Source organism: Dermacentor variabilis, chromosome 6, assembly GCF_050947875.1.
Source record: "Dermacentor variabilis isolate Ectoservices chromosome 6, ASM5094787v1, whole genome shotgun sequence".
NCBI classification, from domain to species: domain Eukaryota; kingdom Metazoa; phylum Arthropoda; class Arachnida; order Ixodida; family Ixodidae; genus Dermacentor; species Dermacentor variabilis.
This window is the reverse complement of record NC_134573.1, coordinates 75,496,080-75,518,525: the sequence shown is the minus strand read 5'-3', so window position 1 is coordinate 75,518,525 and position 22,446 is coordinate 75,496,080. Positions and strand designations below refer to the sequence as shown.

General features: G+C 47.4%; 1 protein-coding gene across 2 annotated transcripts in view; it reads right to left on the bottom strand.

Moving 5' to 3' along the window:
- Positions 1–22,446, bottom strand: part of LOC142584878 (membrane metallo-endopeptidase-like 1) — a 301,228-nt gene that overhangs the window by 184,414 nt on the left and 94,368 nt on the right. For both annotated transcript variants that reach the window (XM_075695197.1, XM_075695198.1), the window contains exon 5: positions 14,616–14,693. In XM_075695197.1, the coding sequence (XP_075551312.1) occupies positions 14,616–14,693 (78 nt within the window). The remainder of the gene's footprint in view (positions 1–14,615; positions 14,694–22,446) is intronic.

The window sequence follows — 22,446 nt, the reverse complement described above, 5'->3', positions numbered from 1 at the left end:
CGTCACCCTCTCTCTCGTTTTCGGTAGCCTGTGTTGTCCGCGCGTTCCTTGGGTGCGCACGCTCTCACGTGCGTTTCAAGTTCACTTCGGTAAGACCAAATCAACAATTTGGACGACGCTTAAGCTTCTCCTTTAAAGGGCCCCTCATCAGGTCTGGCCATTTTGAGCTGACAAGCGCAGCGCATACATTGCGCGATGACGATACTGTCTGCAAAGTATTACATCGCTACGAGCCATGGAAAGATCTGAAATTTCAAACCGAACACCATTTTTCCTTCTCCTCGCGGCGGCCGTGCTCCAAGCCGGAGGATGACGTACTCGCGTCCCTGCGCCTACGTACTCGAGTCTGCAGTGCGACGTCACTCGTAGTCGCACGTGGCTTCGAGAATTTTTCAAGACATCTGTTAATTGTGTGGTCTGTTGCTTGAATTAACGAACTAATGTTTAGAGAAATATTAAAACACAAAAACAGAATGTCTGCATGTTTTTTGCTTTACTTCACACCGAAGCAGGCGAGATGTACTTCCACTTCGTCTCCTTCTTCCCGCGGTCGTGCAATCACGTGCACAGGTTCCGAAACTATGCTATTTTCTACCGTGTTCCAGTGGCCGTGATCATGCTCTGCGATCCGTTTATTCTGCCACAGTATTCGTGAAGTACTCAATGATACCGCTAGTCATGTGTGCTTGTGCACAGCGCGCAAATCGTGCGCTGCGCGAGACGATAACAGTTCGCGCGTAACGCTGCCAGCGGAAAGGCGTATCGCCAAAAAAAGCGAGGAGAAAAAGAAAATTTGCAGCGCTTAGCTCGGCTATGCCAGGATATACGTAGCGCTATATACGTAGCGATATACCAGCAGCTGTGAAGCAACTGACCGCGGCGGCCATCAGAACTTCGACGCAGCAGAGGCTGCCAAGAATCCCTGGTCCGGACAGGCCGCCATAGGAATCTCAACCCGGCAACGTTTAACGCTGGAACGTTGTGTAGTTAGGCGAGTGTAGCAGAGCTATTGGAGGAATTAAAGGGCTGTAAATGGGATATAGTAGGGCTCAGTGAAGCTAGGAGGACGAACGAAGCACAAAAGTGCTAAATAGCGGGCACGTGCTGTGCTACCGGGGTTTAGCGGAGAGATGAAAAGTAGGAGTCGGATTCCTGATTACTAAGCATATAGCTGGTAAGATACAGGAATTCTATAAAATTAACGAGAGGGTGGCTGGTCTTGTTGTGAAACTTAATAAGAGGTAGAAATTGAAGGTCGTACAGGTCTACGCCCCTACATCCAGTCATGATGACCAGGAAGTCGAAAGCTTCTATGAATGGAATCGGCGAGGGGTAAAGTCAAAACAAAATACACTATACTGATGGGCGACTTCAATGCTAGGGTTCAATGCTTCAATGCTTCAATGCTAAGAAGCAGGCTGGAGAAAAGTCAGCGGGGGAATATGGCAGAGGCTCTAGGAATAGCAGGGGAGAGTTATTAGTAGAGTTTGCAGAACAGAATAATATGCGGATAATGAATACGTCTTCCGCAAGCGGGATAGCCGAAAGTGGACGTGGATGAGCCCAAATGGCGAGACTAGAAATGAAATAGACCTTATACTCTGCGCTAACCCTGGCATCATACAAGATGTGGACGTGCTTGGCAAAGTGCATTGCAGAGACCATAGGATGGCACGAACTTGAATTAGCCTAACTGGTACCTAAGAAGCCGATCTATGAGATATGGTTAAGAGGGAAAATACAGGAATTCTGGATCAAGCTACAGAACAGGTATTCGGCTTTAACTCAGGAACAGGACCTTAGTGTTGAAGATATGGACGACAATTTATGTGCATCGTTAAGGAGTGTACAATAGAAGTCGGTGCTAACTCCGTTAGACAGGATGCCAGTAAGCTATCGCAGGAGACGAAAGATCTGATCAAGAAGCGCCAATGTATGAAAGTCTCTAACCCTACAGGTAGAATAGAAGTGGCAGAACTTTCCAAGTTATTCAACAACTGTAAGACAGCTGACATAAGGAGGTATAATATGGATAGAATTAAGCATGCTCTGAGGAATGGAGGAAGCCTAAAAGCAGTGAAAAAACGAGGAATAGGAGAGAATCAGATGTATGCGTTAAGCGACAAAGACGGCAATATCATTACTAATATGGATGAGATCGTTCAAGTGGCTGGGTAGTTCTATAGAGATTGATACAGTACCAGCGGCACCTACGACTATAATGAAAGAGAGAATAGTCTAGAAGAATTTGAAATCCCACAAGTAACGCCGGAAGAAGTAAAGAAAGCCTTGCGAGCTACGCAAAGGGGGAAGGCAGCTGGGGAAGATCAGCTAAGAGCAGATTTGTTCAAGGATGGTGGGCAAATTGTTCTAGAAAAACTGGCCCCCCTGTATACGCAATGCCTCATGACTTCGAGCGTACCGGAATCTTGAAAGAACGCTAACATTATCGTAATCCATAAGAAAGGGGACGCCAAAGACTTGAAAAATTATAGACCGATCAGCTTACAGTCCGTTGCCTACAAAGTATTAACTAAGGTAATTGCGAATAGAATCAAAAACACCTTAGACTTCTGTCAACCAAAGGAATAGGCAGGGTTCCTTAAAGGCTACTTAACAATAGACCATATTCGCACTATAAATCAGATAGAGAAATGTGCGGAATATAACCAACCCTTATATATAGTTTTCATTGATTAAGAGAAAGCGTTTGATTCAGTCGAAACCTCAGCAGTCATGGAGGCATTACGGAATCAGGGTGCAGACTAGCCATATGTAAAAATACTGAAAGCTATATATAGCGGCTCCAGCCACCGTAGTGCTCCATAAAGAAAGCAACAAAATCCCAATAAAGAAAGGCGTCAAGCAAGGAGATACGATCTCTCCGATGCTATTTACAACATGTTTGCAGGAGGTGTTCAGAGACCTGGATTGGGAAGAATTGGGGATAAGAGTTAATGGAGAATACCTTAGTAACTTGCGATTCGCTGGTGATATTGCCTTGCTTAGTGACAAAGGGGACCAATTGTAATGCATGCTTACTGACCTGGAGATGCAAAGCAGAAGGGTGGGTCTGAAAATTAATCTGCAGAAAACTAAAGTAATCTTGAACAGTCTCGGAAGAGAACAGCAGTTTGCGATGGGTAGCGTGGCTCTGGAAGTGGTAAAGGAATACATCTACTTAGGACAGCTAGTGACCGCGGATCCGGATCATGAGACTGAAATAAACAGAATAAGAATGGGCTGGGCTGCATTTGGCAGGCATTCTCAGATCATGAACAGCAGGTTGCCAATATCCCTCAAGATAGAAGTGTATAAAGCTGTGTCTTACCAGTATTTACGTACGGGGCAGAAACCTGGAGTCTTACGAAAAGGGTTCTACTTAAATTGTGGATGACGCAACGAGCTATGAAAAGAAGAATGATAAGTGTAACGTTAAAGGATAAGAAAGAAGCAGATTGGGTGAGGGAACACACGCGAGTTAATGACATCTTAGTTGAAATCAAGAAAAAAAATGGGCATGGGCAGGACATGTTATGAGGACGGAAGATAACCGATGGTCATTAAGGGTTACAGACTGGATTCCAAGGGAAGGGACGCGCAGCAAGGGGCGGCAGAATGTTAGGTGGGCGGATGAGATTAAGAATTTGCAGGGACAACATGGCCACAATTAGTACATGAACGGGGTAGTTGGAGAAGTATGGGAGAGCCTTTGGCCCTGCAGTGGGCTTAGCCTGGCTTATGATGATGATGATATAGCGAAATCTAAGACAGCATGGTTAGCCTTGGTTAATCTTGATTGCAAGTCCAGGTTAGTCTGGTTGTCTAGCTATGTTGCGGCGTTTAGCCAGTCGTTCGGCGCGCTGTTCGTCTGTTTCCTGGACGATCGTTTCCTCTTCATCTCGTTTCGATGTCGATTCCAGGCCTCCCTCCTGCTTATCAGAATTGTCGCCATCCATACCGCCGCCTTAACAGTGGTTGCGCGAACGCGAGCTCTCCTTTTAACGCGATAGCGTTAAGGAGCTCGTGTCGCAGAAAAGCCGGTGTCGTCGGCGTCGGTGTCGGCGTCGGCGTCCGCGGCGTTGGCCGTGAGCGATAAATCACGGCAGGCACTTCATAAATAAAAAGCAACTTCCAAGATGGGCTGGGTGGGAATCGAACCAGGGTCTCCGGAGTGTGAGACGGAGACGTTACCACTGAGCCACCAGTTCGATGCTTCAAAGCGGTACAAAAGCGCCTCTAGTGAACGCGGTGTTGCCTTAGAAAAGAGCTGTTTCGAAGGCTCAGGCGTGCGTCGCTTGCTCAGGCGCACATTGCGTTGTCGCGCCGAACGCTGCGTTGCTCGACGCTCACCGCGTCCGATGCGGGGCGCGTAGTCACTGCGCCGTAGCCCATTGTCTTACACCCCTTGGCGTGTCGACGGGAACGCTGTCGCGTTCCACTCTTGAAGGCGAAGCTTAAGCGTCCTCCAATTTTTCTATCCTCCGACATGTTATCAGGCATGCGACGCAGCTGGCGAAGCGAGCGGAGGCGACCGCAACGACGAGGAATACTGAATGGCGAATACTAAATGGCGGCAGCGGAAAGGCGCTGCGCTGCGCAGTGGCGGAACACCTGTGGTTCGGTGCCACTAGTGTCGCATGCGTAGTAGTGATGAGGGAGCGAGAGAGAAATATCCGCAGCGAGGCAACGCCACCTAGATATAAGAAGGCCTGAGCGCTCGGCGAGTGACGTCACGGAGAAGACTCTGGCGGCGTGCTCGGCGACACCGGTTGGATGAATGGATCGCGCCCTTATGGGCAACATTAACCAGACCGCAGTTAAATTTTTTAGGCATAGTTGAGCAGATGGCCCGCCGAGACCTGAGGGCGTTCCAAGATTATTTTATTATTGCAAAACTATTTACGCGCTGCATTATTTAAAAGCCGATCCATAAAAATGAAATGGTTCAACCTTAGGATTGAGAATGAATTTCGAGTAAATGATGACAGGGAGCATGTCTTCTATTGAAAAGTCACATGTGCTGCCCTCTTCTTCAGAGTAGATTCTTTGCCTTGATTTATTGTCAGCGTCAAAGAGTTTGCCGGTCATGCGACCGCAAAAGTTCGACGATGTTAGCACTACACCTTTACAGATATCTCATGACAACTTCACTGGTGTGCCCTTCTTCACATTCGGGACACATGTATTTATTCCAGCCTAGATTAGGCTCTAAACGAATACCACTCAGCGGCGTTCAATTGGACATAATGCATTCACAACTGATAAATGCTTAGATGCCTTCGAATGTTTTACAGCTAAGCTGTTAGCCTCTACTTGGTCAGGATTTTTTGAGTTGCATGCGGACTCGAAAAATCCCAAAAAATCCTCGAAGGCTTTGTGCTTGAGTTGCAGCGTAACAGAATTATGTTTTCTCGTATATTTGAATTACAATTCGATGCTATCAAGTATGCCGATTGTGCGAAAGTCGTAATTTACAAATTTTCTGACGCATTTTACTTTGAGAAATTGAATAATTTCAATAATGCACTTGTGCTAGGCCGAGGGCCTACTAGAATGAGCATGAATACTGCAGTTCCGAACACCTGTGGCTAGCGCAAATGGACAGTCCGGTTAGCCCATTTCGGCCACTGCTGATTGGATGCAGCTGTACGACAGAGGAGGAGACGAGCGGCCCTAGCCAATCAGCAGCAACCGAAATGGACAGTCCAGTAGGTGAACTCCGACAGATACCCCCCGAGGACAAAATTTTCAACTGCAAGGATTTTTTTTGAGGAACCCTTATGGGTTTTCTTTGTAGCAATTCCTATGAATGCGTGGATGTCTCATGTTCTTTTTAATAATTACTTGTCTCCATGCAGCGCGTTCCCGCAGAACTATTATGTCATATCGAGAGCAGTGTGAATTTTTTCAAGCAACACAGAGAAAATGCAGAACTATAGAAACTTTAGTGATTTGCCTCTTTACAGACAAGAAAACCATTCGCGGGGACTGTCGAAGTCAGTGCGAGGCATTTCTCTCCTGCGTAAGGCGCCACGCCCGAACAAACCCACGTCCTACTGGGGAGACGCTCATTCGAGGACCACCATATCCGTGGGCGGCTTGAGCTTCAGCGTTCAGAGCCAGTGGATGTGCGTCGCTTGCGCACCGCTGAACACGGGTTCTCCCTGACCTGATTCCTTCCACATCGTCACTGGCATTGCGTCGGACCACCAACAAATCACGATCGGTACACCCGGACATCTGTCCCGAGCCAGTAAGACATTTCGTTCTGTCTGTAGCGGCTCCAAAAGATCCGAAGCGGGCGTTGGTCCACTAGGTCTAGCTCGCGTCGGCGAGTACGGACTACCGGCCTTGGCGAAGTGGCCATCTCTACCAACACTACGGACGCTCGCAACACGACATCCTCCACGTGCCTGCAACCTGCGGTTAGCCCACTCGTCCCCCCACCGATCCTCATGGACGCCGACGACCTCGAAGCGAAGTCGAGGCCCCAGTACTACACCCCACCCCGTCTGCACCACCGGGGCCGGCGATGGACGCCGATGTTAATAGAATACCGGCGAATTCGCTTCATGAACACCAACGCCAGGAAAAGTACGACCAGCTTGCGCGGTAACAATGCAGACAGCCGGACCTGCAAGCATTCCGCGCAGCCGGGCCGCCGCCGCGGCTGCCTCGGCGAACGCTCCCGCTGCGTCGGCAAATGCGACATGTATTGTGCCGGCGCGAATATCGCCCCACGAGAAGGAGCCGCGCCAGTTACTAAGGAAGTTGCGACCGCTCCCACGCTCACACCTAAATATTGTCATGTGGCCAAAAAAGGGTCTGGCCATTCGGAACTTCATGACGCACCAAACGTCCCGTGCCCTCGTCGGGTCGGGTAATTCTCAACAGCATTGCACGGGTGACCACTTCATCATCCGCACTCGTTCCGGGCCGAACATTATTATTGCCAGCATGCCACGTGTTCACGCAGCCCAAATTCGTCGCCGGATCACCACCCTCACGCTGGGAGGGGGGACCCACGAGTTCAAGACTTACGTGATGGTCCCCGAAGACATGCTGCGTGGAGTCATCCATAGGATAGACCCCGGCACCACTCCGGAGGAACCCACTGCCAACCTCCATGTTCACAAGCAGGGGGTGACAGTGCACAGTGCGCATATATTTGGTGCTACTAAATCTGCGGCGATCACCTTCGAGGGCCCCCTCATCCCCCGCTATGTACTGCATTACCAGGGGGTAGGTAGCCTGCCACCCATACAAGACGACGCGAGAAGCATACCAAGTCTGCTTACAACCGGGGCACCGATCGGATTCGTGTCCTACGCCGAATACTCGAGTGTGTCGGCAGTGTGGTACCCTCGACCCCATGAACGGTCACCCCTGTGCTCCCAAATGCAAATTGCGTGGGGATGGCACACAGAGACTGAGTGCTCACAGAGACTGAAGGCCCTGTGGCCAGTGCCACCCTCCCGCCTCGCAGCACTCACCCAGCCCGGGGAAGCAACCCTTATTGCAACCCACCGAATCCGAAACGTAAGTAGCACATCAAGGAGAGGGAGACTTCGCGCAGCCGGTAACGCTTGCGGTCGCAATGTTTCTCTCCCCTACCCCCTGGAAGACCTGGCCAGCAGACCGGAAGACCGAGGGGCCAGCAGCAACAACCCACCTGCCAACAGTCCTAGCAGACCTCCAGCGAGTCTGCTGAGAATCACAATTCCACCCCCCCCCCCCAGCCAGCACAGATACCAAGAATATCTGTCCAGCAGTTAGGGTAACAACTATCGCTCCGCCCAGCACTCAGTCCTCTGCGTACGAAAACCTTCTCGCGGAATATTTAAAGCTCACAGAGAAGCTGGCGGCCGTCAGGGCGTTACAAGTTAAGGACAGCGCTGAACTCCACGCCCTAATGGCGCGGCTCATATCCCCACCGGACTCCAGCGAACACCACTCCTAAATCACCCCCAGCCGACAAGAAACCCCTAAGATGCCGCCCTCGATTCCCACCCCGGCGGACTTCGCGCCCACACGCAAAGAGATACGCGAGATGCTGTCTGCGCTCTCCCAACAATTCAGTACCGTCTTCAAACACCGCACGCAGTTCGGAGTCCGACTCGACTCCCTCGAGACATACCTCGAGGCCCGAAGTGCGGGAAAATGCGGCAATATACGAAGGAAGAGGGGCACCCCAAGTTCCCACACCACGGCAGATCAAATCACTCTCAGATTAAGCTTGGAATCGCTTGCCCCCGAACATCACAAAGTATGTTGACGCCGCCAACTATGTTCTCACGAACTCCAAGGACGTAACCACATTTCTCGACAACACAGTCCAAGAACTTGCCAGCGCCTTCATACACTGCCACAACATCACAGAGGCCGACGAAAAAATCATTTTGTTCGCTCTTGCCCACGGCTACAGACATAAACGATCGCTCACAGTTCTGATGGATTCCCAGGCGGCTTGCCGCGACTACCTACAAGGGCGCATCAGCCAACCTGCCGACAGTATCATCCTGAGTGCGACAGACACTGGCGAGCATCCCAGTACACCCCCCGCCCCCTCTCTGATTCAGCATCACATCATATGCACCCCGGAACACATGGGGCTGGAAGGAAACGAGGCAATGGATAGGGTAGCTCGAGGGCATACCAGCAAAGCACCCTCCAACTCCATCCCTGAAGAGCCCGTTTTCGTGCCGTGCAACGACTCGGCCATTGTAAACCACTATAGAGGACTTAGGCGAACCTATTCCCCACCTCACCGAACACTAAATAAACCGGAAACGGTAAGTTGGAGGCAAATCCAAACTGGCACGTATCCTAACTTGCACATCCTCAATAAAGTACTTCCTACAGAAAACCCTAGTCGCTGTCCACGGTTCTCAGCTAAAGCCACCCTATATCATATCACATGGGCATGTCAGGCGACCACTGCCGACCCCCCTCCAACACCCTACAGCGGAGCGATGGGAGGAGCTCCGGTCAGCGAGAGCCTGGAAGATCAGCTGAGTCTGATTGACCAGGCCCGCAGAGTGGCAGCCTCAAGCGGAGCCCTGTACGTAGCCCCCCCCCCATCGCAAGCCAAGAACCTCCCACCACTGGGAGTCTTTCCGCAGCATTTTTACCGCAAATAAGTCAGTTTTCACCACCACCACCATATCCGCGTACCGCGACACCTTCGCGACGTGCGATCGGAAACAGAGGCGGCCGCAGAGAATACATGCTGCCCGAAATTCGTCTTCCATAAAGTGCACTTAAAAGTACGCGTCCGTGCTCCGCAAGTGCCGGTTCTCCAATCTCGGCGCCGCTTGGTCTCAATTGCCTCTTCAGCGAATCTTCACTTGGCGTGCCTTTGTTCCTCTACCGCGCATTGCATTTCTTGCTCGCACTCCACGGCCACACATTTCTCGTTGGCGCGTCGCCTCCTGCCTCGCCATCTCATTAAGCATTGCATACTTTTGTAAGAGCGTAGCTTAGGGCGTGTTGGTATTCCATAACTGAGGTTCTTTAGCGCACGAGAAGGGACGAAAGACAGTGGCGAGACGAGGACACAGCGCTAACTTCCAACAATGGTTTTATTCCACAAAGCGGTACACACATATATATAGGTAACACACACAACCGTACGCATGCGCATATGCACTGATTTCTAGTAAAATGAGACTGCAACGAGACCTGTGTTATGGAAAGTTAAGATCTTATCAAAGATGAAAGAACGACCATGCATAGCCAAAGAAAAAATTTTTTTTGTAATTCAAAGATTAAAATGTAATCTCCATCACGCCACCCTCTGTGTCACGTTTAAAAAGCGAATTCTTTACTTCAAAGATCTATTGAAGGCGCGCTAACACAAGCGCTCCCTAAACTAGCAATCTTCGCCGCTTCAATAATCTCACGTGTTGTTTGCGCTGGGCTTCTTCCTATCACCGTGCACTGTTTATAAATGGGAGTGCACCCATGCTTTCTGCAGTGAAAAGCCAGATTCCCCACTCCTCCACTTCGCACATTATTTGCGTGTTTACGCAACCTGTGATTTAGGCACCTTCCCGTTTGGCCGATGTATTTTTTGCCGCACGACAGGGGTAGTTCGTACACGATCTTGTTCTCGCAATGAACGTAGCGTTCCTTGTGATTTGTCCGGCAACTGGGCTTTTGCGGGGACCTTGAACCCTCCAGAGGACATGGACGAAGAATTTGCAAGATCCTGAGGTCAGAATGTCTCAGACGAACTCGGCTTTACAGGGACTTGCTACACGCAAGAGTGTTCCTTCAGGCAAATCAACCTGCAACAAAAAGGAAGAGGTGGCGAGAGTACTCAACAAGAATTGACGACAGTGTGGAAGCCCTCTGGAGACCTCTGCTCAGGCAGCTACGGGCAAAACAGAATCAACAGGAAAAGAATCAAGGGAACCGGAACAATGCAGTCTACATCGAGGGAGACATACAACTGCCTGTATATGTGAGAGACACCCTGAAGCTGGGACCAAAATTTGCTGTTGAACCTAAACTGTCTGCTCCTGAACTCTTAACCTTGGTTAGAGACGTTTCAAAGTGCGCTGAGGAAAATGAAGTAGGAAGGTGTATCTCAGTAGGTGTGGATGTTCTGTCGCGAGCTAAGCCATCCAGGCCAGTCGTGAACTTAAAACGTGTGAAACATTTCCTTCTCGAAAATAGCTTGGCACTGCTTCCTGCAGATAAAGAAGGTGGTTTTGTAGTCATCCCACATAACTCGTTGAAACAGAAGGCAGATGAAGCTTTGGATTCAGTTTTTCATAACAGGAATGATGTCTCACTTGCGAAGGTGAAATTAGACGCTAAGAAGCTTTGTCAGAAATTAAACATGAGTAACCAGGTCTGCGAAATCGAAAGTAAAAAATCTGGCAGCCTTGAAATGTTTTTTTCGATAAAAACCCATAAACCAGAATGGCCACTGCGTATTATAGTGTCGGAAGGGGGAACTTGGCAAAAGTCTGTAGGGATTTTCCTTCAACGCAAGTTGAAGTTGCTTGCAGTGAATGATCCTTTTCTGACCAAAAACTCAGAAGAAGCAATAGGGTAACTGAAGACGCATGTAAGCAGCAATTTGAAAGCTTTCTCTATAGATGTAAAAGATCTATATTATTCACTGCCACATGATGAGTTATTAGTATGTGTTCAAGAGGCTACTGATGCTTACGATGAAGTGAAGTTTGTAAACACCATTTGCATATCTACACAAAGTTTTCCTGAACTATTGTCCACATATCTATGCTCGACGTTCTCAAAGTGGGATGGAAGTGTTTATCTTCAAAAACAAGGGATTTGCATTGGTTCCTGTATTGCGCCAATATTAAGTGACCTTTACCTTGCTCGTGTAAACAGGATACTGGATGCCAAATTAGAAAACTCAAATGTAAGAAAGGTGTATAAGTACGTTGACGACTACCTTGTTCTTCTCGATCCAAGCCCTAGCGGGGAGGTTTGTCTTGATGTCACGCAAGTGCTAGATCTTTTCAGCAAGTGTTTACAACCGCTCACTGTCACGCATGAAATGCCACAGGATGGTACTTTGCGATTTCTCGATCTAAGAATGTTTTTTGAGGGACACCAGCTGTGCTGGGCATATGAACCAAGGACGAAAAAACCGCTACAGCCATTTACATCAGGCCACTCTAAGTTGGTTAAGAGGGGGATTGCAAAGTCAACCCTAATGAATGCTTTTCGCCGCTCGTGTCCTCACAAGTGTTTGTCCAGTTTTATGGCGCAAGTAGATCGCCTGAAACAGCCCGGTTTCCCGCAGCACATCATCACAGCTGTGGCCGAAGGTCTCCTTAAGACGACAAAACGCGGACGACAGGATGAGGAGTCTACTTCACCGGAAAATGCGAGAGTGAAGCAGAAACGCGCAATCATACCGTACATCCACGATATCTCGCACAGATTGAAGAAGATTGGCAGTAACGCAAACGTAAGCGTCATCTTTTTCGCGCCAATCAAGCTGTCCAACTTGTGCAAGCCCAGCTACTGTGGTTCTGAGAAGCCCAGTTGCCGGACAAATCACAAGGAACGCTACGTTCATTCCGAGAACAATATCGTGTACGAACTACCCCTGTCGTGCGGCAAAAAATACATCGGCCAAACGGGAAGGTGCCTAAATGACAGGTTGCGTGAACACGCAAATAATGTGCGAAGTGGAGGAGTGGGGAATCTGGCTTTTCACTGCAGAAAGCATGGGTGTACTCCCATTTATAAACAGTGCACGGTGATAGGAAGAAGCCCAGCGCAAACAACACGTGAGATTATTGAAGCGGCGAAGATTGCTAGTTTAGGGAGCGCTTGTGTTAGCGCGCCTTCAATAGATCTTTCAAGTAAAGAATTCGCTTTTTTAAACGTGACACAGAGGGTGGCCTGATTGAGATTACATTTTAATCTTGCAATTACAAAAAAAAATTTTGGCTATGCATGGTCGTTCTTTCATCTTTGATAAGATCTTAACTTTCTATAACACATGTCTCGTTGCAGTCTCATTTGACTAGAAATCAGTGCATATGCACATGCGTACGGTTGTGTGTGTTACCTATATATATGTGTGTACCGCTTTGTGGAATAAAACCATTGTTGGAAGTTAGCGCTGTGTCCTCGTCTCGCCACTGTCTTTCGTCCCTTCTCGTGCGCTAAAAAACCTCAGTTATACTTTTGCAGTTTGTACAGAGCCTTCGCGCTCTTACGCCCCCGTTCTGCTAGACACTTTCGAGGGCACATTGTTGTATGTAATATGATCACGTACATGATCACATTCCCCTTTGCATGCGTATTGCTTCCACCATCATGGCCCCTCGCGAGGAATGTATATCCGTGGTCTGTTTATATTCGCGGAGGAAATGCCACGCAGCATTCTATTGTAATGCGAGCTTATTTTGAAGTTTGACACTGCCATGTTCTCGGCAATGAACCATTTTTTTCGGCCACGCACTTTAGATTTGAAAGCACCTCTCAGCAGGAGCAGGCTCGGCATTTTGATGGCAGAATTACACCCTTTGCAGCTGCTGTCCGGATGGATCCGCTAGCGTGTTCTCGTCGATTTGCGGTAGCACACTGAGGTCATTTGCCCACGGACGTCGAAGGCAACTGGTGCGCTTTGCTGGCCCGAAAGCTCCGCCATTGACTATCGTGCAGCCCGGCTCAGCCTATCCCAATGCGGATCCTAGCAGGCGCCACGCGACTTCGCACTAGTCAAGACGGCTAAGGCCCCTAGTACGCATAATGCAACAAGCATTATGAATAGGCCATATAGATCGCAGGATGACGCATAGCGTGCACTTGAGCTGCACGTAGTGGTGTGTCCATTGTAAGGTGAAGCAAGTTTCCCAAGACCCGAACACAAATAACCAAGGATAACTGACAACTCGCCCTATTGTATACCAAGCGTCAACGTCCGCGGCTTCAACTATCACAGACAACATATTAGACTGGCGCGTTGGAGCAGTTCTAATCCTGTTGTCGAATCGTTCTTCCCCTGAAGAAGCACCGCTTAGTCTGCCGGACGATGGTCAAAAAGCTGCGAGGCCGGCCGTGGTGATGCGGAGCACCGAATTGGTGAATGGGACTGTTGGGACGGTAACCAGAAAGCGTCTCGATAAACGGGACTGAAAACTGCAGGGAGACGGAGTGCGATGCCTTCGTTATAACCCCAGCAGAAAACTCGCGCTATTTGTATATGCACCCGCGATGCTTGTTTTAAAGGCTGCGGCAGTACGTAACGTAATACAGCCGTGATAGCCATAATAGTAGAAAAGAGAATCAGGTAGATGCGAATAGCAGTGGTGGGTCGGTGTCCTGGGAGACAGCACAACCATGTGGGCTGGCGAAGGTGCGGTTGGTGTTAAGCTTAAGATATTTAAGATATTGAAAGATTTCGGAGCATTACTTTAAAGCTTCGAGCTTAGCGCGTGTGACCACCCATCCCGTTTCAAAGGGCCTTCTTGCATCATTATCATCATCGTCAACAACATTGAGTCGAAGGGTCGCGCTTAGTGGCGGGCCGTCTTAGGTCAGTCTAATTTCTTTTTTACCAGCGACGGACTTTTTGCGCAATTTATTAATTTTAAGGTCATCCATTTGTTCCACCTTTCTAGCTTATTCAAAAGCGTAGCCGTGCACGTATGTAATACACACACACACACACACCCACACACGCACGCACGCACGCACGCGCACATGTACATACATACATACATACATACATACATACATACATACATACATGCATGCATGCATGCATGCATACATACATGCATACATGCATACATACATACATACATACATACATACATACATACATACATACATACATACATACATACATACATACATACATACATACATACATACATGCATGCATGCATACATGCATACATGCATACATGCATGCATGCATGCATGCATACATGCATGCATGCATGCATGCATACAAAGGACTACATTGGTGCAGATGCGTAAATGTTCTCAGCTAGTGATTCAACACGAACTATAAGAACTCGCATGGATATTCAAAAGGTAGAATTATGCCACAAGGACGGCGCGCGAACCTTCGCCGAAACGCACACACAACATGCACCGGTACTTACAAGTGTGTTCTTCAGATCATACAGTGTCACCAGCGTTGGCATGTTTTGAGTCGCGGTCATTGTGTTGGAAATAGTGTACTGCGCAGAAAGAAATAAGCATGGTTAGCGTGTTCCCGTGCTCGCTTCCACTGGCATAAATGCACGACAACTCTGTAGAAAATACAGATTTACCACCTAGTTAGCCACATAGTTCGACGCTAGTTAGCCATAATCCTGCTCAAAGGGCACAAGTGTAAGTAAGCCATAATCCTGCTCAAATGGAAACAAATCAGTCAACACAATCATGACACAAAGGCTGCATCTAAAGACGTGGAAGCGTCTGGCGTCTCTGACCAGAGATTTCTGCTTTAAAGGGTATCCAAACGACACTACCGACTTAAATATTTTTTGCATTTTTCGAAGTGTAAGTACTCTAAACCTTAGAAAAAAATACTTGTGCGCGTCAAAGCGCCCTACACAATTTACTACATTGTGTGACGTCACAATGCAGATGGTGGTCACGTGGGAGCATGACATCGTGACATCTGGACAGTTGCTCCAGCTCACTCGGTCTTCTGTATTGTGGTATAGCGGACTTCACAAAGAGTGGCAGCGCAGGCGGTGGCTGAGCGCAAGTTCCAAACGTCGCGATGTGCTGCTCCCAATGACCACGTAACTTCTGTGTCATGATGTCACAACACGAAAACCTTCTTAGAAGCGATACCAAAACTCGCTGTAGAGGGCCAATTACAATAACTTATTTTGGGCCCTATGAGGCTTTTTTCTATGGTTCAGAGACATAGAACTACTGCAAGGTATGAAGAGATGAAAATATGGCATGGGTATAACACCAATCTTCTTCCACAAATGTTTCACTAAGACATCACAGCATAATTGCAGAAAGCTCCAGCCCAATCCATCTATGACTATTGACTTTAATGTGACTAGCACTGCAGCAATTTAGCGACACGCAGTATTGCCGCCGCCTAAACACGCCATGTATGCCACGTGTATGCAGCCCGGCTCCTCTCGCCCATGGATCGATTAATGCTATGAAAGCGCCTCCTTTGAAACATGGTGGTGGTTCGCGCTACCAAGCACTTTTTTATTTTTGGAATGTCTTAGCTTTCTCAGCATTTCTTTTGTAATGTCTTACCTGTCTTTTTTTTTGCAGATAATAGACAAAGAATTCTCAGCATTAAACTTTATCATCCATTATTAGGATGTTTTTTTTTGCACGCCTCCGTTCTTTGTGGCCTCCCTGCTTTTCTGCCACCAAACATTCAATTGCCTTTTACTAATCTCTGGTGCGGACATGTTTACTTTCCCCGTGCTGTACCCAAGGGCTTGAAGAGGCCAGCGCAGCCTCAACCGACAGCGCAACCGACAGTCATTCTCATAGTTTCGAGGAATAACCGTGCCAGTAATGTAAGACAAGGTATGGACAACTTTAGTGATAGAATGGTGTGGCAATATAATCTGCGTATACCGCATGTCATATAGCAAGCCGTGGAGTTTACATATGTCTAAATATATACAACATATCTAAAAACTGACCCTGGCAATCTGACACCCGAACTCTGTCGAGGGAGGCCAACTTAGGAGAACTCTTAGAGGAACTATCAGGCGTTGTTTGGTATATCATTGGCCTTAGTGAGATTAGAACTGGTAAGGCTTACACAGTCCTGACTAACGACCATGTCGTCTTCTATAGGGGTTTCCCAGATAAAAAGCAATACGGGATAGGATTCCAAATCCATAAGGACATAGCGGGCTAGATTGACGAATTCTATAGCAATAATGAGAGAGTAGCAGTAGTAATCAAACTTGTTAAGATGTGTAGATTAAAGGTAGTACAAGCCTACGCTCCAACAACCAGTCACGATGGAGATGAAGTTGACAAGTTTTATGAGGATGTTGAATCAGCGATGACAAAAGCGCAAACTCAGTAGACTGTAGTAATGGACGATTTCTTTGCAAAAGTGGGGAAAAACCATGCTGATGAACAAGCAATTGGAAACTACGGCGTCGATTCTACGGACGCTAGAGGAGAGATGCACGTAAAATTAGGGGAAAGTAACAAGCTGCGAATATTGAACACCTTCTTCAGAAAGCGTAGGAACAGAAAGTGGACCTGGAAAAGCCCTAATGCTGAAAGAAGAAATGAAATTGATTTCATAATTTCTGCCTATCCAAGCCTATTGCAAGATGTAGATGTGTTAGGTAAGGTAAAGTGCAGTGACCGTAAGTCAGTGGGGACTAGGAATTAACTCAATTTCTAGAGAGAGGGAATAAAATTGGTTAAAAAGAAACAGGCGAACCAAGATGGGGTAAGGGTAAAAGCAGACAAATTCAGACTCGTACTTGCAAACAAATATGCATCCCTAGAACAGAGATGTGAAGATGACATACAGGTAATGAATGAAACCGTAACTATGGTGGCTTCAGAGGCAGCAGTCGAAGTAGGAGGTAAGGCACCAAGGCAACCTGTAGGCAAGCTCTCCCAAGTAACAAAGAACCTAATAAAGAAACGACAAAGAATGAAAGTGTCCAACTCAAGAGATAAGAGATAAGATAGAATTCGCGGAACTGTCAAAACTGATCAACAAGGAGAAAATAAGGGATATCCGAAATCATAACGTGAAAAAGACGGAGGAATCCGCAAAAAATAGACGCAGCATGAAATCAGTGAGAAGGAACCTTGGTATAGGAGAAACCAAGATTTATGCACTGAAATATAATCAGGGTAAAATCATCAGCAATCTCGAAGGCATAGTAAAAGCAGCAGAAGAATTCTGTACTGACCTGCACAGTACTCAGAAAAGCCACGATACCTCCATTTGAAGAAGTAATGAACAGGTTGCCGAGGCGCCATGTGTAAGTAGCGATGGAGTTAGGAAGGCTTTGCAAGGCATGAAACGGGGAAAGGCCGCAGGAGAACATAGAATAACATTCGATTTAATCGAAGATGGAGAAGGCATAACGCTTGAAAAACTGGCGGCTCTTTACGAAGTGTCTATCAACATCAACGGTCCCAGAGAACTGGAAGAAGGCAAACGTTATACTAATCAACAAAAAGGGAGACTTTAAGGAACTAAAAATTATAGGCCCATTAGCTTACTCCCAGTATTATATAAAATATTTACCAAAATAATCTCCAATAGAATAAGGGCAACATTGGGAGCAACTAAGGGAGCAGGCTGGCTTCAGGAAAGGATACCCTACAATGGATCACATCCATGTCATTAACCAGGTTATGGAGAAATCCGCAGAGTACAATAAGCCTCTCTATATGGCTTTCACAGATTAGGAAAAAGCATTTGTTTCCGTTGAGATACCAGCACTCATAGAGGCATTACGTAATTAAGGAGTACAGGCCGCTTACATAAATATTTTGGAAGATATCTAGAGAGATTGCACAGCCACCTCAATTCCACACAAGTAGGAAGATACATATAAAGAACGGCATCAGACAAACAGATACAATCTCTCCGATGCTATACAGTGCGTGCTTGGAAGAAGTATTTAAGCTACTAAACTGGGAAGATTTAGGAGTAAGGATCAACGGCGAATATCTCGGCATCCTTCGATTTGTAGATGGCATTGTCCTGTTCAGCTACGCTGGGGAAGAGTTAAAATAAATTATTGAGGACCTTAACAGAGATAGTGTAAGAGTGGGGTTGAAGAGGAATATGCACAAGACAAAGATAACGATCAATAGCCGGGCAAGTGAACAAGAGTTCAGGATCGCCAGTCAACCTCTAGGGTCTGTTACCTGTGAGTATATTACCTTTACCTAGGTAATATACTCACAGGAAACCTTGTGAAATGGATTGGAGAGAACGGCAGACATTGTCAGCTCTAGAGTGGAAGCGCACCATTATCTCGGAAAAAGAAGGTTTACAATCAGTGCATTTCACCGGTGCTGACGTAGGAGGCAGAAACTTGGAGAGTTACAAAGAAGCTCGAAAACAAGTTAAGGACTGCGCAAAGAGCGACGGAACGAATAATGCTAGACATAACGTTAAGAGAGGGAAAGAGAGTGGTTTGTACCCGAAAGAAAACGGGTATAGCCAATATTCTAACTGACATTAAGAGAAAAAACTGGACCTGGTCAAGTCATGTAATGCGCTGGTTAGATAACCGGTGGACTATTAAGGTTACAGAATGGGTTCCAAGAGAAGGAAAGCACAGTAGAGCATGGCAGAAGACTAGGTGAGGCGATGAAATTGGGAAATTCGCGGGCGCTAGTTGGAATCGGTTGGCGCAGGACAGGGGTAATTGGAGATCGCAGCCCTGAGAGAGAGGCCTTCGTCCTACAGCGGGCTTAAGATAGGCTGATCATGATGATGATGATGATGATGAAATATATACGGCAATTTTCGCACACGAGCAACGCCGCCAACGCACACACAGGATTTTCTGCGACACAGGGCTCCTAATGCTATCGCGTTAAAACTGCAAAATTCTCACTAGCAACCGGAAACGTAAGATATTTCGCGATCTGCCCAGAGTAGCCTACAAACGCAGCAATGATTTCACGGACATTCTTGTGTATGCCAAATTAAGGACAAAGACGAAGCGAACGTCTGGTCTCTGTGGCCAGCCAGATGTTCTACATGCAAACATATTCAATGTACTACTACAGCAAAAAGTACAGCGTCAGATTGCCTTGGCGAGGTAGCTTGTAGTATCCCCTGCACGTCAATCAACGTAGTGCGCTCTTTATAATGTGCCGTTTGTAACTAACAATGCATAGGTGAGGTTGCACAATCCCCCTAAGGCTGACCGGCCATCGCGCAGACAGAAAACACAATTTACCTAAAGCAGTAGCCAGCGAATTCAATGAACATATTCATATATTCGGCAAATCAATGCTTTACATACAGCGAACTAATTTTCATTCTTTTCGTGACAGTATTTACACGTGGTCACACCTGTTACACAAATGTAAATAGGTACACCCGATGGGAATCAATTTCGTACGTGTCAACTTAGAATCGCTAAAAGCTGCAACTTAAACCTCGAATTCTCACATCATTATCAAAGGCACAAAACACGTTATGCCATAAGCTAACATCTATCCTTTACCTAACCTATTCCTCCTTTGCAGTTATTCCCTTCCTCCGCCCTATCACTCAATTTAATATTATCTTGCACGCTGTTCCGCATATATCAACCATACGAGCCTTTTCCCATGTACACCTGCCCCCACTCTCCTCTTCTGCTGTCACCCACCTATTTGTTCGTCCGCTTTTCTTTCTGTCCCTGTTTCCCTTTTTTCCTTCATTTCCTTTATTTTTTTTCTGTGACCCTCATTGATACAGGCCACAACACCTTTTTCGGCAATTCGACCATACAGGGCCGTGCCATTTGTGTATATTGTCGTAACAACGCCCACGCCGAACTACTGGAGCAAACGTCCCTTGAAAGATCAAGCCGCTGTCTTCCAAGTATTCCATCCATTGACCCCAGACTCCTTGTCACCATCTTAACACCTGCAAAATTGCCCGACGCACTTCTGCTAGGCTACTCACGGCAATTCTTTCAGCTCATGTCTTTTCGCTACTCGCGCACTGACCGGCTGACCGACTCCACTAAAACATGCGCCGCCGATCATATCTACGGATTCTGTTCAGTTAAGAAGGCTCCCTAACCTCTCCCTCCCCCAACATCCTCTTATGTCCTTCTTTTTAAAGCGAAATTTTCTTTGCTTCTTCATTTGACTTTTCCACTGCTGCTGCTGCTGTAGCTATCTTGCACGACGCTTCGGGGGTGGTTCAGAGCGCATGTACACATGAAGTGTGGCAGAAAGGAAAGGAGACGCGAGAAACTAGTTTGGACATTTCCATCGCGCCGCATGTGCACAATGCCATCTGGCGCTGCCTGGGTGTCACCACATTTGTATCTTCACAGCTGTAATCATTCCTGAAGGCCCGCAGAAGCATTGGAGAAACGGCAGTGCTTACTTTTTTACTAACATGCAATGAGACGCTATTACTATAGACAAGACAGCGGTTTCCGGGAAACTGGATAAATTTAATTTCAAGGTAGGTACGTGTCTGCTATTTCTGAATAATAAACCCCATGCATGCAAATATGCCCAGCAGCCAACTTACGCAGGGCGTGGAGAAAGAGAGCTGCATTAATTTAAGCACACCACAGGATCTAGACGCCACTACGCAAGCGTGCGCACTTCAAATCAACACTGCTGTGCCCGCCGGGTTTGCATTACGGCTATCGCATTGCCCGAGATCGCCGGTTTGATCCCGAACGCGGCAGCCGCATTTCGACGGGGGCGAAATAAGCAAAACGCTACTGCACTTACACATAGGTGCACTTTAAGGAACACCACGGTCACCGCGTTTCCGGGGCAACCGTTCTACCATCTGAGCTAACCAGGCGGCTAGCAGATGGAAGGGCAAAGTCGGACCAACGCCCGCGTAAGGCGGTGGTCTAGGGTTCGAGTCCCGGACCAGGGCATATTTTCCTCAACTGCGAGGATTTCCTGTCGAGGAACCTGTATCGGTTTCCTTTGTAGCAATAGCTACGGTTCGGTGGGTGTCTCATTTTCCCTTAATTACTCATCTCCACTTTGTGGGTATCCGACAGAACTACTACGTCAAAGCCTTCCTTTGCTTCGATTTGTTGACAAATTCGAATTCGCCCTGCTATCTGCTAGCTGCCTGGTTACCTCAGATGGTAGAGCGGCTGCGCTGGAAAGGCAGTGGTCCCGGGTTCGAGTCCCAAAGCGGGACTAACTTTTCTTCAACTGGGAAGCTTTTCTTTCGAGGAACCTGCATTTGTCTCCTTTGTGGCAATTGCTGCGATTGGGTGGATGTAAATAATTACTTCTCTCCACCTTGAGGGTTTCCGCAGAACTATTACGTCAACCTCTTGCCTTTGCTTTGAGCTATTGACAAATTCGACTTCGCCCTGCCATCAGCTAGCCGCCTGGTTAGTTCAGATGGTAGCGCGGCTGCCCTAGAGAGGCGGTGGTCCCGGGTTCCAGTCTCGGACCTGGACAAATTTTTTTTCAACTGCGAGGCTTTTCTTTCGAGGAACCTGTATGAGGTTCCTTTGTAGCAACGCTACGACTGGGTGGATGCCCCATTTTCCTTTAACTAACACCGGGGTGTCGAAATTAATCCAGAGTCGCCACTACGGCGTGCCTCATAATCCTATTGGGGTTTTAGCAAGTACAGCCAAATAACTCCATTCCAGTATAATACTTCTGCCACGATGAGATGTGACATGCGAGGCGATGACAACGCTCAACCATCTCAGAGGCTATGAAATATGGCGCACAACAACGCCTCAAGCAACCTCCTTTCCCGGTGTGTCCTGTATGCAGCAGTGGTGCATGCATGGTAATCTTCAACATCAACGCACCACTCTCGCGTTGGATTAAACGTCGAAGAAGTTAATCATTCGCTGTCAACATCACCGCTAATAATCGTCAACCAAAGCAAACAGCACAGAAAGCTTCGCTTAGAAAGATTCCTGCAGTGCATGGGAATCGATGTTGTCTTCGTTTTTCTTTCTTTCCTGCCGCCTTCCCACTATCCCGCTCTTGCATCATCGTCTTAAAAAGCACGCCTAGACAGGCCAAGTGACGCCGTTCATTTTCTATTCAGTCTATCCCTTTACAGCCAGCCGTCATTGACAATAGCAGCACGTGATATCACTCTAGATAAGATAGATAGATAGATAGATAGATAGATAGATAGATAGAGATAGATAGATAGATAGATAGATAGATAGATAGATAGATAGATAGATAGATAGATAGATAGATAGATAGATAGAGATAGATAGATAGATAGATAGATAGATAGATAGATAGATAGAT